Source organism: Orbicella faveolata, unplaced genomic scaffold (genome assembly GCF_042242905.1).
Source record: "Orbicella faveolata isolate gen_17 unplaced genomic scaffold, um_ofav_v1 contig_13, whole genome shotgun sequence".
In the NCBI taxonomy this organism is placed as follows: domain Eukaryota; kingdom Metazoa; phylum Cnidaria; class Anthozoa; order Scleractinia; family Merulinidae; genus Orbicella; species Orbicella faveolata.
The window spans coordinates 12453185-12472544 of record NW_028301540.1 but is presented as its reverse complement, the minus strand read 5'-3'; the positions used below and the strand labels follow the sequence as shown (position 1 = coordinate 12472544).

Genomic DNA, 19360 nt, shown 5'->3' with positions numbered 1-19360 from the left:
TAGTGTCTAAACCTCTCTTTTACCACTCAAACATGAAAATATGGCCCATTTCTTTATGTGGTATGATACGCGCGCTCGCAAAAGTTCGCAAGAGTTTAAAAATGAAACGTTCTTTGGACATCTTTTGCGTTTTACGAATCCTTCACGCACTCTGGACTGTTTATAGCTGCTGACGTCACTAGACTACGTGCAGAGGCGCACTCGTTGTAATGTTGTTAGTCATATAAAGCCTAGCACGCTTCCTCCAAGTCACTTCGGAGTAAGTCTTTAACTGTCGATCATGTCCTCGATTGTTAGCGCCGTGTTTAAAGCCACTATCGGCTTACTTGTGAACAAAGGCAGAGATAAGGCAGCAGAGAAGCTGAAAGATGGCGATGTGACAGATGAGAGAATTCGAGAGCTGATCGTACGCGAAATAGACGACATCAAATCCAAATTGGACGGGCTGGCAAGAAGAGATCTTTTAACTAGTATCAGCTACTTCAGGAGAGGTGTTGGGTGCCTTTTTGAGCTGCTCGACAAGGCAGAAAGAAGCAACCACGGTTCAACAAAGAATCTAGACTTCGGCTTGCGCTCAAAAGCAACTGCAGCTGCAGGAAAAACGGTTTCGTTGGCCGAGGGTTTCAAAAAGTTGACACTCACTGACTTGGACGATGATGACAAAAGGTTACTGACGAATTCTAAAGAAGAATTCAAGATAGCATGTTTGAAAGCTACAGAAGCCTTCAACAATGAGGCTCTAAGCACGTCTGATCGCATTCAAGCAATGGTTATTCGTGTTGCGGCGACAATACTAGAGAGAGTTGACTATCCGCAGGACGCCCTAACAGCATGTAGACTGTGCCTTGAAGAGCTTCATTCCATGCCTGCAGTTCAGGGCAGTTTTGCCGTCGAGTTCAAGAAAGGCTTCTGGGCTCGGTTTAGTAAGGCTGTACGCAGTGAAATTATTGTTACTGTCTATCGCTTAAATCGCGTTATTTACGATGTCACGCTAATGGTGTGCGGAGACGTCAACCGTGACATAATCTCAATTTGGCCTTGTGTAGACTTCAGAGGGGAAAACGTTTACGTATTACACGACCCCAGGGTGAGGGAAAGTCTACGGAAACTGGGTGTGGGACACTATTGGGACCCAGTTCAATGGACTTTTGGTCAGGGGAGGCTGAAAGCTCCAGTGTGTGTTGCTTCAAACAGCGAAGGAGAGTTCATCGTTGCAGACCGGCAGGAGGGAGTATCGGTGTTTGATAACACCGGTCGAAACATGTATTTTCTTGAAGCCCCGCCATGGGACGTGATTGTACATGATGTAAGCACAGACAACAGCGACCGCATCTATGTACTTATGAAACTTTTACCCCGTTATCCGATATCGGATCTATTTGAGTTAGACCAAATAGAATTCAAATGTGCTTGGGTCTATTGTTATGAAAAGAACTCAAGCGAGCATTTGAGTTACTTTCCCTTGAGGACCCTGAGGACCTTGAGGGAGCAAGCACAATACCACTCTCTCACAGTTGGCGACAACAACAACGTGCTGGTGTTGGGTAGTGAGATTAAGCAGTCGGGAACAGAAGTGGCCGTGTTTGAGCCTGATGGACAGTTTGTTCGGACGTTTGGAGAAAGAATTTTGAAGGATGCATTGGACATCTCGGCTGGTAATGATAACCGTGTCATGGTATTAGACAGAGATGGGGCCTGTGTCCAAGTGTTTAGTGAAGATGGCAAACACCTTTTCCATTTTCAACTTGCAACATCTTTCCGATGTTCTAAGATTGCATTTAACCGATCAACTGATTGTGTTGTAGTCGCTGCCGATGGAAAAGTGTTAATATACACCAATAAGGGTCAGTATATGTACGATTTCGATGTTCACGCAAACAAGATTCAAGGGATATCAGTGTTTGATCGTCGCATTGGGTTGGCTTGCACTGATGAAAATGGGACATCTAAAGTACATGTCTTGCCGTGGGGTAAATTTCGCCACAGTAGCGAAATGTTTTTTTAGGGAGTCGCTAGTGACGAAGAAGACGTTTTCGCTGATGAATTAGCCTAAGCTGAAATTACATGTATGCAAGGCAAAACGCAATGTAACGTACATTAAGTTCGGTTATTTCTTCAGGATTGACTTGTCAATTACTCCTGTTGTTTTGGTCCCAAATTCGCCCATTAAAATGTGCTATAAGTTCTTTCTTCTGCCAATTAATTTTTATTGACTGAGCCACACGAGTCCAAGCAAGAGTTCGAGAGGCTCAATTGTTACGACATCTACACGGTGGACACTCGTTCATAAGTGGTGTTCCTTTTCTGTCGTTTTGTAGACCAACAGAGTTTCTAAGTAATTAACCTGGAAAGTGTCTCTTTTGAATCTCAGGTTATTGTCCCGTTATAGGTAGACTTTTGTAGACTAGTTCATGAAAAAATGACTGTATCTTTTGCACAATCTTCGTGAAACTTCCCGTTCTTCCAGGAATCAGCGTTTCAGTTCAAATAGCTCGAACAGGTCACGCACATTTTTCATCAAGATACTTGGGTGACTTTGAGCCATTTCCGGTCCATTTTAAAACGACAATTCTGTGACATGCTATTTGGTTTATAAATACATGTAGTGGTTATGTTCATTTGTTGGTGTTATTTTCTTTTCGCTGTGGCTAAATGGCCGGTGGGTGGTCAAGGTCTTCAAAACATTAAATGACCGGCATTTCGATATTTTTGATAAATTTAAGGAAGCGAAGGAACCCATCCACTCAAAACTACGTTTTGTCGATTAAGAACTGCCAAGCGATCCAGAGAGCTTTGTAGATCGAAAGTATAACGCTTGGTTTATGCTGGGCTCAGAGAGGGAAACCATGGTTTGTGACACTTAGATCTTTTTTTAGGTCGACTGCCGCCCAAAGGTTTTCAGATCATTAATCGTGACCGGCAGTCCATTTTGACAAGTTTAAGAACTGCCATCAAGTAAACAGAGCGGCATGGCATGGAAGGAACGAAAGAAAAAGGAACTTAGGAAAAAAGAAAGCATAATGTTCGTGCGAATCCGTTTCTTCTATGTAGCTTCACGACGTGCATGGCTTATATCGAAAATAACATATAATTACAGGTAAAAAAGAATCTTTAATTTCTGTATGTGTTTATTTACTCTCACCGTTTGCAAAGCTTTTAGTTTGAACTTATAAGTAAAGGACAATATATTTAATCAAACCCTTAGAGGGATCACGTTATCAGAGAATAAGTTATGCTGACCTTTTCTATAGCTGAATGAACAGTCCGTGCTTAGATAAGGGACCGTTCATTTTTTATAAGGTAGGGGGGGCTGGTGGGATTTGGGGGGGGGGGACCATGCGAAAAAAATGGCTTTCGAGGGGGGGCCATCCCAAAAAAATAAGGGAAAAGGGGGGGTCACGTGAAATATTTTAGTAAAACTTTAAAATGGCATAATGTTTGAATATCAAAAAAATTGCTATAGAATAAACATAGAGGGCAGGATACAAATTTATTACAAACTTTGCTTCTGCTTTAAAAAAACGTTTGGCGACAAAAAGCATTTGTAGCTACTGAAAAGAAGTATTTAACACTGTTATTTTCGAATGCAACTTTCACCGGCACTCATCTTCATCTCCGCTGTCGTCGAGTTCTTCGTCGCCACTTGTGCTGCTATGGGAGTCTCTTTCACCAATGCTGCAAGAAGCAGCAATGCTTTCCGTCAGAGTGTACTCTTCAGGGTACATGAAGGTGTAAACATAATCTCTGACTTCCCGCTCAAGGTTGGTGGTGATTCTGCTTCTTGCAGCATTGGTGAAATAATTCCCTTCCAAGAGCTGGGCGATGTATGGCCCATCTCTTCTAAATATCGACGTGGCAACATCCTCAACTTTAAGACACTCTTCCGGGACGGCCGTTCTAGGAGGGTACACAAGGCATTGTGGAAGATCATTTCCTAGCGGGTTTCCAACACAGATTCCATAAACTCGTTGGACGTTGTTTTCAGTCCGCTTCCCCTTTCTTTCATTTGACTTTCTGCGGTTTTCTTTTTTCCTTCTCCTTTTGTTGATGTGCTGTTTGAGTATGCCTTTGAATATGCTGTTATAATTGCTCTTCTTATTTTCTAGTGCTTCCATGTCCTGCGTGACCTTCGTCAACTTAGCTTCTGCACATTTGATCTGTTTTACATTAAAACTGTGGGCAAATTCTTCGCCCTGCTTTAAAGCAAACCCATTGGACTGAAAGAGTGTGGAATCGTGGCATTCAACTTTTCCACCATTGCTCTGTGCTCTTTGATGGAGAAGTTCAGTTTTCTTCCATCACTGGGCTTCAACTGGTACCCTTGCATGGAAAACTCACTCGCCCTTTCTGAACAGCCATCCGCACCTAGAAAAATTGCTTCTTTTGCTTGTAAGATGTCAAACTGCCTGGATCGTTCAGCTGTAAACCTTTTCTTAAACGACTCGTCGCTTTCGCCATTATTGCGCATTTTGGAATGAGCCTCTTTCATGATGCTCATGTAGTAATGCGCTCTTTGGATTAACAATATAAAGAAGAAAGAGCATGGAAGTGGCAGGCTGGTTTTATCTGACCCAGAGAGCGTTGCTCTATTTGCAGATAAGTTTATTCTCAAATCGAAGTTTGTGGTGGATTATCTTCAGCATCTTGAAGTGCTTGAATTTAAAAGGAAAAAGACAGCAGAAGAAAAGGCAAAGTTAAGTAGGGAGGAGGATTATCCTTGGACTGAGTTGTGCGAAGGTCTAACCAAGCTTAAAAAGCTACGTGTTCCAGAACTAAACAAGTACTCAAACCACCACGGGCTGAAGCAGCATTTGAAAAGCAGCAAGAGTGAGAAAGTAAAGGCAATTGTAAGACATTCATGCTTGCAGCAGAAGAGTCCTCTCAGAGCTGGCCAACCAACACTGAGAAATGCCAGGACATTGACACAAAATGACAACAGGGCAAGTGCTGACAGCAGTGAAACGGATGAAAGTGACAATGATGAGTATGACAGTGATGCCATTGACTCTGGGGGAGAAGATGACTCAAGTGACGTCATTCTTGCATTCATCAATTCAGATGAGGAAGATGCCAATGAGAGGCCAAATGCCACACGCTCAGGGCGAGCCATAACTAGGAGATCCGAAATTGACTTCTCTTTCTTTTGATTTGTTTTTTAAACAACAGCTCTCTGTCCAATAGAGATTGTAAATATTGTCTTCATAGTGAGCACAATAACGTGAAGTAGGGGGATAATAGAGAAATATTAAAAAAGTTGAAATCTAAATATTGTTTGTTCAATTTTTTTTTGGGGGGGGGTCATCCCAAAAAATGACCGCTATAAGGGGGGGGGGGGGCCATGTGAAAAAATTGGTAAGCTGAGGGGGGGTCATGCGATTTTTAAATGGTGCTTCCCAAATCCCACCAGCCCCCCCTCCCTCATAAAAAATGAACGGTCCCTAACCTTGTCTAAATAGGTCGGCTTTCTTTACTCCACCAGTAGATGGGGTCGCCAGCCGTGCAGGGAGAATTTTTTGCGCTTAAAACTCCTGAAAGTACGACTGGTTTCGTAAACTTGCTGTCGTTAAATTTGCACCAATCAAAGAATTCCATGCCATCTTTGCTTGTTTACCCCTCTAGTCTATAGAAATAAAGACGTACTTGGCAACCACATCATTTCAATATCCACAGGGCTGCAGCAGCCGTGAACGATGAGCGGGGAAAATATTGCTTTTTTAGCTATTTTTAAAGAAGGAGACCATGTAACTATGTACTGAGCGACTGCATCGTGCACAAATATAAGCTTGCAATTCTAACATTTTTCTTCTAGCCTCAGTTCTCAGTTGTTTTACCAAATAGCGAATTTAAAATAACAGAAATCAATTTTTTTAAGCCGCACGTGTTCAGTTTCAACCTGGTGCTCCGAGAAAGCTGTAAAACACCGCTTGAAAACATGACCGGCATTAGGCCGAAGCACGGGGACGCACACAGTAAATCAACCTTGCCTGAATTCAGACACGGCTTTGAAAGATATCTGAATTATCCTGCAAACAACAATGGGCTCCAGCTAGCAAGTGTTCCTAGATTTTGTGGTCAAACCAGATACAGATAGGTGTTAGACGCGCAACTCATCAATATAAAACGTAAACCAAAAACCTGCTATTGAAGAAGAGCATCTCACACAGGTTAAAGCCAGTGGCGTTTTTCGCTTTAGAAATGTCTAACAGACATTTCTAAATTCTGTCGTCGTGTGTGTCTTGAAAAAGAAAAAGTAATTACACTTTGCTCTCCCCTCAGCAATTTATTCAATTCTTCTTGAGGTTCTAATATCATTTTGTTTGCCAGAAAAGGGACTGAGTTGTATTTTTTACCTTGGTTAGACCCATGTGTAGTAAATCACCTTCTTAGTCGGTGACTTTAGATTTCCCAGCCTGTTGAACAAAAGTTTCTTTATTTCGCTACATAAAGGAAGCACCATCAATATCTTTGCTTGTTGTACTTCTCCGGTCTATAAATTAAAATACTGAAAGACGTTCACAACCATATTATTTCGACATCGCAGGAATTGTAAAAGATCTGCAGCGAAAATATTGTTTTTTATTCTTTTAATAAATATTTTGAAAGAAATAAACCACACTGACTATACTATTAGCGCTAAAACAGATACCATATGGCTGAACATTACCTGAAACCACAAGGAAAGGTTTGTAAATCCGATTGATTAAAAACCTTGCAGCTGGGATGTCTTAAGATGGATTCAAGTTGAAGGAAGTCTGAGGAAGGCGGGGGGCTTTCGATATCTTTGGAGTAACAGTAAACCTTTCTTTTTCTTATTTAGTCTTCTTGACTAGCACCATAACGATATCGGAATACTTAGATACTACTCTCTTAAACGCTCTTAAACTTCATGAACATAAAAATTTGCTACTTCGTCTTATTATTATTTTTTTTGGTTGAGGCTCTATGTTACTTCACTCGTGAATTTTAGAATATTAATTTTTAGTGAATTATATTGAAAGCACATCATAATTCGAAACTCCAACAAGAGACATGTTTCTCATACACTAGGAAATCAAGAAGCCTCGGCCTGCGAACGGTCTGATGAAGAAAAAGAGAACAGACGAACATTTGAAACTGAAATCACCAAGGATAACGTGGGGCTGTTCACAAATGTTAATATCTTTGAGGTACGTAGTTTTTAAAAAAAATTTATTCTTTTATTAAATAAATATAGGGACATAAAAGCAGATAAATTTCTGCACATACTACATTTTACTTTTTAGAAAAAAAAGGAATTGTTGAATGGAGTGAAATTGTTGCTTTGCTTTCGATCTTGAACTTATAAAAGTGTGCATTCATTGAACAATTCATGACCTTTGATGTCACTTTCTTGCTGTGGATTTTGGAGTTTGATTTCTGTCAGTTTTCTGAGGCTGATTTCACGGAATGAAAAGTAAAAACATAATTCGATCTTCTAATTAAAGTCCCTTCTTTGTCAAAAAAGAAGGAAAATTAAGTAGTCCTCGTCTATAAACGTCCCATGTCGAAAAGAAAAGATACATGTTTGATCGCTTTATTGTTAGTGACGAAACAGATGTGAAGTCTGTCAGAGTTCTCCCGTTTGTAGCAAACGGCATTTGCATTCTTCGTTTATCAGTCAACTGCTAACCCACACATATAATCTTCCCAGAACAACCTCATTTGGTGGCTTGTGGTATGTTTACAATATGCAAGGCAATTGAACATCCCTCCAGTGTATACCAATAATGGACTTTGCCGCTACAGTATATAACTGTACTCTCGACCCCCAAGTTACTGAGTGTGCTGTAAACGATTGTATAAAAAAGGGAGCATTTTATACCACTGGCGTTTAAAAATACCAGACTGCTCTTTGTTATCATAGCCAACCATAGACAAAAGGATGCATCTGGAATTCATTGAAAAATTAAGGACAAATCAAGTTCTTGAAAACAAAGCATAATCGACCATATTTCGAAGCTCTGTTAGAGGTAGGGCCTATTTTTTTAAACACTCGTTCGCCAGCGGGTAGTCAAAAGCTGCACTTAATTTGTTTGAACCTGAATATGGAGTTCTGACTGTTTTTTAAATATTTTGTAGCACTTTTTTTAAGTCCAGAACTAAAGCAAAAAGTAGCCCTTTGCTTCAATTCTTCCAGAAAGTTGTTTCACTTTATTTGGCTTGATATGCAATGATTCGGATATAAAATCATGACTATAGAGACCTAAGGTAATTGCGATTAAATGGGCTGGAAAAAATATTTTAAAAGGCAGCTGAAGATAATGCTGCTAACGCTGGCATACTAAGGTTAAAGTCATGCAGCTGATGGATTACAAAACTGAGAACCTTCGCATCTGTTCGACTTTAAGCAACCTAGCAGTGTGGTTATTTTCAAATTCTTTGTTAAATGCTTAAGTTTAAATTAATTTATTATACACTTTAAAAATATCACTTGATTCTGGTAGGCAAGAAAAGGGGAATTAAAAGTTGACATCAGCGAAAAACGTGTAAATATAACACGAGTGCAAAGTTGTAAAACGAGTGCAAATTACAACGAACATTTCGAGCTTAGTACGAAGAAACTTTAGGACTGGCAATGATCATCCGAGGTATTTTAAAGGCGGTCAAAAACGTCCGAAAATAGCCGAAGGTAAAAACACCTTTTCTGAACACTTCCGAAGATAACCCGGGCCCTTCCTAAGATTTATTGAATTCCACTCGAAACAATGTGTGATTACCTATGTTTAATACTAAATTGTTTTACTTGCAGGGTGGAGTATTCCACATCGAAATTATGGACGGAAAATTATTTTTCTCCATGAAATTAATTCTCTGGCTATTCTTGCTCGTGTGCGATGAGCTTAACTCTTCGTATTCACAAGGTGAATACGGCGCTGTATCTCCTTATATGAATAAAGATGGTGAATTTTATATGAGGGGTTTAAACCTGGTCACCTGGGTGTTTGTCGCGTGTAACATCAGGGGCGCTTTCCATTCAACCAAAAATTCCAGGATTTTCCAGGATATTTCTATAATCCGTCTTTAATCTGTTTTAAATTGTTCTTAAAATAGAGTCACCCCAAGTTCAGATACCAGCAGTTATAAAGGCGTTGCCAGGTTACAGCATTTCATGTTCATTCCATGGAACACGCCCTATCTACACAGCAATAAGGTGGAACTCAACAGTGTTGGTGAACACAACAGACATTTACGCGAAGATACAAGTGTACAAACAAGGAAACTACACATGCGTGGGCACGAATAAGTATGGAACCGACAAGGCGGAAGTGACAGTTATTTTTGCAGGTAGTAGTTTCATCATTTCATTATTGTTCATGAATTCTGTTGTTTAGATAACGTTGTTCACAATTAAATACTCGAAGCAGTTTGAACCAAACTGTAAGGATAACGGGCAAACACAGAACATTTTTCCTCAGGTTTCCCATTTAAGAATTACGCGTCTTTGTATGAGGGTCTAAGTGGGTTTAACTATTAGTCGTAAAACGACCAAAAGTCCAGAAAGACAGACTGACTATGACTGACTACCAGCCAGCCAGCCGCGGACGGACCGACGGATCGTGGGACAGACTAACCGACCGACCGACTGACTGACTAACTGACGAATGATTGACTGACTCACTAATTGAGACTGACTGTCTGACTAACTGACTGACTGGCCGACTGGTTGATTGGCGGACTAGCTGATTAGCGGACTGGTGGACTGGCGGACTGGCCAATTGGCCGATTGGCCGATTGGCCGATTGGTCGACAGGCCGACCGGCCGACTGGCCGACTGGCCGACTGGCTGAATGGCGGACTGGCGGACAGATAGGCTGACTGACTGACTGACTGACTGACTGAATGAATTACTTACCGAGACAGGATGACTGGCTGGCTGTGTCACCTCTACTGACCACTCTCTTTGCTTCTGCGAGAATGAGTACGAGAACTGTAACGTTTATCCCCTAGTTTTTTCTATTTTTCATTTAGATTGTGGGCTCCAAGAGTGTTTTTATGGAAGGCGTCTGTATTATAAAGTGTTGCAACTTTATTGGAAAAATGTGCTTTTTTGCCGGAGTATAACAGCAGCCGTGAAATGCGCTTCAAGGGTAACGGAAAAGTTGTAAGTAAAAGTGTTTTAAGGAACATTTTGTAGACGCTATTGAATTGGCGTCAGGTCCGAATTCGGGAAATACTGTGCGAAAAAGAAATCTGCCGAAATGACCTGAGATCGAATTCATTATACATAGCAAAGAAAACAAACTTCCTAAAAGCCATCTTAGGGATATAGAAAGTCCTTTCTATTCAAAAGTTTCCGAATAAAAATTATAACTTTGTAGTTTCAGCCAGAATTTGCCTGGCATCTACATTGAAATGCATTGTAATGCAAATATCGTGAAAGGGGCTATTGATAGCACACAAAAAAAAATTGCAAGAAGGAAACTTTAAAAGTAACTTCAACTTAGCACAGTGACTGAGCTTGAACCTAGCTTAACACAAAACTAAATCGTGTACAGCGTATTACATGACCTCGCATTTTCTCTCTACAAACGCACACTGAACGAAACAAGATATCATTATCTCCATTCTGAGCACATCTCTAGTCTAGCTCCATCTCCTCCTTCGAATCTCAACACTGTTCTTATTCACGACTGTTTATTCAGATGTGCTCTCGTTTCTAATTCGTTGTGGCCACCATGTTCTTAGGATGTTCCTCAGGCTCCTGAATCAGAATCTATCCAGTCTCTTCTCTTCTGCTGTTGTTGTTGTTGTTGTTTCCAGGCTTCGCACCCATACAATAGTACTGGCTCCACCAGCGTCTTGAACAGTTTGACTTTCGTGTTTCTACCAACACTACGTTTTATATTATACACTACAATATTTATTATATATTGAACGAAAAAAAATGGAAGTCATGTTTTTGCTTCTTCACTGACGCGCACACAAGCGCGCGAACTTGACATGATTACCCTTAGAAATCATGCACCGCGGTCATACATGACATGACTACCCGTAACGTTGAGTGTCCTTGACATGATAATTGTATAATCTGCAGCTAGATGACTTCACAGGCACTTATTTCGAAAATTCACTGTACGCTTTCGGCAAATTAGAAAAGAGATAGCGAGTTCAATGTATAACAATTACAGTTATTCAGAACTAAAGTTCTGTTTACGTGTTGTACCTCGTTTCTTTTGACGACTCGGGGAAAAACGGCAAGTACACTGACACCTGGGTGGCTGGCGCTTTCTCATGTGACCTCGTAGTGCGCATGATGATGAGGCAGAGTCGTAACTTTTAATGTTTAGTCAACAATATTTATATTGAGAAATTATTTAATCATTACACATTATAACACAGAGATTTGCCTTCAAACAACATTACAAGTCTTCCAGCAGGAGCATTCAGAACACTGACAAACTTAAGATGGCTGTGAGTAACGAAGAAAGGGAAAATATTCCGACATCTATAGCGTAGCTCATGCGCGGCGGTTTAGAAGTTGCCGTTTGTATTGTTGCTCTGCCTGTGTCCTTGGTATGTTTCATGTTATTAACGAATTCTAATGATTAAATAAAGCAAAACACTTTTTTATGAGAAGAAATGCCGCGGAACATGATTATTACAGCCGACCATAAAAATAAATTCAAATGTCGAAGTGTTTAGCAGTATTGTTGTAGTTGAGGACACTGAAACAAGCAAACAAATATTGTAAATTGAATAGGAACCTGTTAAAAGTCCCAACTGGTGGGAGGTTGACTAGTTGGCTATTTACAAAGCGTGGAGGAGTTGAATCTGGGACCACCAAACACAAATCCATCTAGTGTCATGGAGGAGGACCTCTGGATCACAAACCCAACGCCCTTAACCACCAAGCTACGCTGCGTCCGTAGATTTTGTTTTGCAAGCAGGACTCCAGCAGGACCTTTGTAAGGCTTTATACTCATAATGAAAACTTGGGATAAGTCTCAAATGCACCAGTACCTACCCACTCACAGTCATATGTACCTCGCAGATATTTGGAATCAAACGCTATTAAAGCTCTACCTGACACAGTGTTTACTAGATCTAACAAAATTGGAATATCTGTAAGTGAAACAGAACATTGTGCAGCAGTGTATACTAATAAATATTATATTTCAAAAGGTACTTCAATGTTATATTTCAAAAGCGCGCTAGCTCCAGGGAATGTGGTTTTATAATTACTTATTGTTTGCTTGTTTTATTTTTGTCATTTATAAATATATTTACAAAATATCATTGAATAAGGCAGGGAAGCCCAGGGAAGTCAATAACTCTTATGTTAAGAGGTACCTTGAGACAAAAGAATAAAAATGCTCTCATCGGCACATAAAATGATCAGAATTTAGGATAAAAAAAATAGTTAAGCAAAGCTAAATGCGCAAATGCGCAGAAGCAAAGGAAGAGAAAAAAGCCACAAAAGCACGCACAAATTAAGCACACTAAGAGAAGGAAAATATACTTATACCAAGAGAACTGACTTAAGTTTAGAGGAGAACACATCAATACCAGAGGGATTCTGAATTTTTGTGCTAAGAGAATTAAACAATTTGGGGGCTTGAAAACGGAGTGAGAATTTCCTTACATTTCCCCTACAGAAGGGCAAATGGAAGGAATTACAGAGAGAGGATTTTTAAAACAGTAAAAGAAAGTTTGTAGTGTTTCTACATTATAATGTAGGAAAAAAAAAAAAAAAAAAAAAAGAGAAAGGACAACGAGACTCAGCCCAAAAGGTTAATTAATATTATTTTCACTTTTTTTTACATTACGTATTTTTTGAGTAAATTTCCCTGAAATGAAATTAAAACTGTACTATATAAAGAGTTCACCAATCTTTTTTCCCAGCTGAAACCATTAGTTGCCACTGTTTTAGTATAGGTAATCATACGGTTTCGGGTTCAATTTGGAATTAATTTGCACGAGTGAGTTTTTCAAAAAGCTGAAATTGCACGAGCCGCTTCGGCGAGTGCAATTTCAGCTTTTTGAAAAACTCACAAGTGCAAATTAACTCCAAATTGAACGAGAAAAACCGTATGATTACTTATTAATAATATAAACATGTAAAAATTCGCGCGGAGGAAGTGCCGGAAGATCTTTCTCGAAGCCATTTTTTCTCATTCGAGAAAACTTTTTTCAAAGTTTCAGCAAAAAATTTTCATCATCATTTTACATGATATAATTTTCTTAGAAAAGTTGCTATTTTCTTACAGTCAATCATAATCCAGAATTTCGATGTGTAATTTGCACTGGTGTTACACTTTTTGCACTGATGTTACACTTTTTGCACTGGTGTTACACTTGAACTGCACTGCTCTTAGCCAATCAGCATCGAGTAATTTTTTCATGTGTATTATTACTTATTATATTGCGTATTTGTACATTAACAGACGTCTGTCGTCAAACGATATTAAAATTCTACCTGACGGAGTGTTTGCTAACTTTGAAAGCCTTTATTTTCTGTAAGTATAAAGACCTTTACCCGAAGCTCTCGAACAGATCTGCAGAAAATAAGACTTTTTTTTCTATTTTAATATCATTTCTCACGCATCAAGAAAAAAGTGTGGAGATCTAAGAAGGCAGATGCAAGTAAACCCTATTATGTATCTTATCAGAACGAAAGGGCTTTGCCTCTGCCCCCTTTTCTCTTTACCCATGAAAAATCGCTAGTGCACGCGTCAACTTCATACTCTGACTGGCTCTCCTTTAACATGCGCGTGCGAGTTAGCGGGGAGGGGAGAGTTTAGGGACTGACTAGGCGACAGTGTGTAAGAACCGCACGTCAGTGATCATTACAATTTACTTCGATTACTCCTCAAAATAACTCTATCTGTGAAAGCTTCGTCACTCTTTCCATTCCGATTGTTCGCTATTCTCAGTTGAATCTCTAAGCCCAAATCTTCGTCTTTACCAGAGAAAATTACTTGAATTGTCCCCCCAAAATTCACGTTATTTATGTATTACAAATTGCTGAAATATTATTCTTACAAGTACTTAGGAGAGGAAAACAGTCCTCATCAACTTATCGATAAACCAAAAATGAACAAGACCTTGTTCTAAGTCGATTATATTCATTTTGAAACGTTCCGGTAATAATGGTATATCTGCACAGGAATTTGTCTTCCAATAGCTTCTCATATCTTCCTGACGGTGTATTTTCATCATTGGGGTCATTAGAATGGCTGTAAGTTACGTTTCTATGTTTGAACTTCCCTCCAAATTCGCCTTTCAAAACGCTTTATCTATCGTAGTTTTCCACTAAAAATGCTAAATCTTAAAAATTGTAAAGCGTAGCTACCATTTTAGAGAATGACCAGTTTCGAATAATTTCAGATTAATTGATTTAAACAGTACAGCACACCATTCTGTGCCTCCGTCAACTGTTGTTGCTGGTATTTTTGTTTTTGCTGTTGCGGTTGGTGGTTGGTGGAAGAGGAGTGTTGTTTTTTTTTTATCTTATCAGCCCAGCTGACTTTCTGAGGGCAGCGGGACGAGTGGTGGTGGGACGAGTGTGGGTGTAGATGATGTTCTGTTCTGGCCCTTTTTTGAGAAGACTGCAATAGGCCTTATGCAACAGTTGGTCACGTCACCGATGATCTCTAAACTTTTAGCTACAGTTGATGCATATCAGAACTGGAAAGAGCATGTTTGAAATAGCCGCAACACCAATTTTCAGACCAATGCCATGTAAGGTTGAGATTTAAGAAGGAGTCCACCAGGATTCGAAGTTCGAGTAGCAAGTAGACAAAAACTTTGTACCAAGATTATTTACACTGTATTGCAATCCTCTTTAAGACTGTTTTAAGGTCATTCCAGTGAAATAGAACCTGCACTGAGAATTTTGTGAAACTTTGCCTGTTGATTGTTTATATTATAGGAACTTAAATTTGGAAATAAAAATGAGGGGTCCCCATGTTCGTTTAGGAGCAACAGCACCTTGTTTATACCCATACAAATCCTTATAATAGCACCTAGATTGTAGTCACGATTGCTTGCTAAATTCGCGTTTCCTCGTGTCCTGGTATCCTCGCGTCTTCGTGTCGTCGTGTCGTTGTGTCCTCGTGTCCTCGTTTCGTCGTGTCGTCGTGTCATCGTATCGTCGTGTCCTCGTGTCCTCATGTCAAGAGCTTATTTATATCGGGGAATTCTATTATTTCAAAACAGTTCTTTTGGCCTTATTTTATTTTGTGGCTTGTACTTTATCTCCAGTGAATATGTTGCTTGAATATGTGTATATATTTGAAATTTCTTCATAAATATAACGTCCGTGGTCTTTCAAGAAAAATAAGTGCCAATTAACATTGTCAGGTCTTTGAGCAGTAACAAGATAACCTTTATATCTAACGAGACATTTGCAAGAACCACTAGAATTTCAAGCCTCTATGTATTCTTTATTCCTTGACTTAATAAGTGGTCACATTTGGCTGGTCATAGACCCAGCTATAGGGAAGAAAAATGGTTGTCTATTCTTGAAAAATTTGCTATTTCCTCATTAAGTAGAACACAGAATCCTAGCGTTCACTAAGCATCGTCCCAAATGGTGGACATTTTGAAATGCTTGTCGTCGTTTCGACCCATTACGCCATGATTAGCACGAGCTTATCACTTATGTAAACAATCATAGGGTTGGGTTCATTATACCCCTTCAAATGATATTCAAGAGATCCCTAGGGGCACAGCGAGCCCCTACCCATTCACCTCCTTTAGGATAAATAAGGTGAAGGAATTCTACTTTTCTCTTATCTCCTAGATTTCTGATTGCTAATCAGTTGGAGATTATTCCACATCGAGCTTTCGCTAATATCGATTCAGCTTACTGGCGGTTCAGTAAAGAACATATTTTGTGAGTATGGCGTTGTGCACACCGTTGAGAGTGGCATCATTTATCGCATGGAAGTAATTTGCCGTAACATTGCAAATGAAGAGCGTTCCCTCGCAACTCCTTACTCAAAATACGTTATAACCACAATCAGTTTTCTTCGATTTTAGTGGTGCCTACAACAACGAATAGTGTATTCAACGCCGCTAGAATTGAAAGTGATTCCGTTAATGGCAATAACTATAACAAATACATTTTTCAGCTTTGCTTTAAATAGATCTCCTCGACAAGTTTCTAAAGTTCTTTAAAAAGAATTAATAACAACAGAACTGAAGAAATGCTACTGACGAACTCACGACAGTGTTAGGCAGACTCAATTTAATAAATTGACGTCAGTTTTTTATGCGTCTGTCCTCATATTGATGATAAATTGCGTCATAACATTGTCAAAGTGGCTGTGGAATCACGAGCCGCAGGCGAGCGGTTCCGCAGTAATGAGCCGCAGGCGAGCGGCTTCGCAGTAACCGAATTTCGTTGAACCGGAACGCAACCCTTCTCTAAATACAACGAATATCTTAGCCACATCAAAACCCAAGGCAAATATACCCCACACCAGCTAGAAAGGTCCGCTAAAATCCAGGTCTAACTCCTGATTGATTCCGCTAAAACTCTTTGCGTCCGAATTTTAAAGTAGACAGTAAAGACACTAAAGCTCTTTGGGTTCGTCAAGCAATCTCCCCCCCCCCCCCCCCCCACGAAAGGCTGCTGAAACACAGGGCTATTGACGTAGTCCAATCACAGCGCCCGAGAAGAGCAGCGAACTTTGAACCCTGTGAAATTTTGCAAGAAACTTCAACGGACACCAGTGTGGGCTTTCAATGAACGAGTAGATATTAAAACTGTCGATTTAAATCCTTATCAGCAAGAAGCTGTATAAAGAGATTACAAATTGAATATCAAAATCTATAAACAAATAATGCAGCAAAGACTTCTCTGTAACTTTATGCTAGACACGCCTCACTATTAATTACCGAGTTTATGAAGCAAAAGACTGGCCGCATTAATGTAGGTTTTTTCTTTCGGGTATGTTTTCAGGGAGTATATAAACAAATGCAAAATTATTTTACTTGAAAGAAACTAAATTTCTCGTTCTTGTTTTCTGGCATTCTCTCAGATAAAATAACATAAATGTTCTTCCTTAACATATCTACTATAGAATTTGAGGTGAAATGTACTAAAACAGACTGGCAAATTGTTATAAAATATAGAACTTTTTGTGGTAAATGTTAATTTTAAAAAGAGCCTGCTTAATAGCCCTTTTCACGGTTACCTTTGCTTATCTGCATTACGATAAAATCTAGCATGTATGTGAGGCAATTTAGGGCTATTTTGTAGTTTTAGCCCGAAATTGCCTTGCATCCACGTTGGATTACAGTGTATTACAAATGAGAAAAATTAACCGTGAAAAGGGCTATTGCTTATAACATTATTTATCTTTTTATCGCTCAAGGATGTTCTCGGACAATCCTATAAAGGCGATCGAGCCAGAGGCATTTAGATGGGGCAGTTATACAGCAGGAATGCAGGTGTAAGTTGCAGTATTTCATCGCAATATTTTTGTTTTCTTGAGGCCAAAAAAAATAGGTACATTGTATTAAAATTTTAAAGCTAAATTGTAGTAGGTGTGGGGCGAATATCCACCATACGGCGTGTCCCTAGGTGGCGGATAGGGGGATGACCTCCAGATATGGAGGCTAGCTGCGAATAAGGCACACGCCAAATAAACAGTCGTGACTCAAGTGGCGGTGGCCATACTAGGAATGAGAGGGTTGCTGGTGGGAGCCGACATTCCCAAGGAAAAGCTTCACGTGCCCTAAGATATGGCCATCTATAGTCGAACCAGGGCCGCCTCAAATTCCCTTGCTAACTAATCGTGACGCAATAAATCATATAGGCTAGAGAGGGAAACTTTGATTTTAAACCTGAAGAGATGGAGCTGAGGATACTCATATACAGGATAAGACGTGGAATTGACTGTCTGCTGAGAAAAGAGCAAACAGGTTATAGGAACGGCAGAGGAACAACCGACCAAGTTTTCATATTGCGGAATATCATTGAACAAGCTAACGAATGGCAGGCGACATTGCATCTGAACTTCATACATTTTGAGAAAGCTTTTGGTTCCTTCCACCGTGAAAGCCTATGGATTATCAAGAAGAAGTATGGTATCCCAGAGAAGATCGTAAGAATGACAAAAACCTTCTATGAAGATTTCCAGCGCGCTGTAGAAGACCGAGAAAAACGGGTGATTGATTTGCCTTAAAAAAAAAGAAAAAAAAGAAAAAAAAAAAAGAAAAAAATGTCGTAGATGAACAGTGATCTTTGGTGACGTTTTCGTCACCGTTACCACGTTGTTAATGGAGTAACGCCAACATTTTCTGTTCTTAAAGACCTATATACGCTGTTGCCCAGAAAGATATGCATCAAAAGTGGCCAGAATGATCAAAAGTTATGCCAAATAGTCATTTTATGAAGTGAATTATAATTATAATTTACGTTTTCCTCCATTTGCCACAATACTCGGCATATTGGTATTAAATAAACAATGAGCGTAGCACTTTATTCTTGGATTTAGGGAGAGTAATGTTTAAAAAGTTACAAAGCTAAGAATCAGGCCATTTCAATGTAGATCACTACGTTCAATAAACATTTCCTAATATATAGCGTCAAAAATCACCGTAAGTGCAAGGTTTCTCCGTAGTTAAGCAAAGTTTTCTTCCGAATAATGTCGCTTTTCCAGCCGAGTACTGTTCACGGCACTTACACTTCAGAGCGAAGATTATTTGTTTTCAACTCTTATGAACCGTTTCAGGTCTAAGTCATTTTATTTTGGCAAACAGCAACCATTTTAGCTATAGAAAAATGATTTATTTTTTAACCCATTTGTAATACTCTTTTGTTCGCATTCAAGCCGCATTGAAGACAGTATAACCTTTTTTTTTTATTGCTAAATACATAATTACTTACATTGCCTTACTCTACTCACAACAATAACTAACCTACTTACAATACACTACATTATTGCTATTATCATCATCATCATCATCATCATTATTATTATTATTTTTATTATTATTATTTCTAATGCTTTTACTGTCTTACAAACGTCACTTACAATACATAAAAAAAAACACCTATTTACAATACTTGGCATTACGTTACTTACTTACAATACGCATTAATTACTTATTATGACTTACACATTACGTTACTTAAGGAGTTACAATACAATGTAATTACTTAATTATAGAAAAAAAAACCAACAACAACAACAAACAAACAAACAAACAAAAAAAAAAAGAGAAACAAAGACCTTGCAACTAATTACTAAGGGAAACGCCTTAAATGGTGAGAAGGAATTTCCACCTCTGTTGAAATTCCCTTTCGCCATTCAACGTGGCAGCAATATATTTTTCTGTCTCGATTTTATCCTGCACTAATGAGATGAAGTCACTGAAAACGAACATA

General features: G+C 39.2%; 1 protein-coding gene across 1 annotated transcript; it reads left to right on the top strand.

Annotated features, from left to right (window-relative positions):
• LOC110064820 (uncharacterized) lies at positions 1-2618 on the top strand. Its single transcript, XM_089285789.1, has one exon. The coding sequence runs from the start codon at positions 281-283 to the stop codon at positions 2003-2005; it is 1725 nt and encodes a 574-aa protein (XP_089141915.1). The 5' UTR covers positions 1-280; the 3' UTR covers positions 2006-2618.
• The last annotated feature ends 16742 nt before the right edge of the window (positions 2619-19360 follow it).

What these genes read in the sequence shown, in the direction of transcription:
- LOC110064820 (XM_089285789.1), top strand. Translation starts at nt 281, where the DNA reads ATGTCCTCGATTGTTAGCGCCGTGTTTAAAGCCACTATCGGCTTACTT.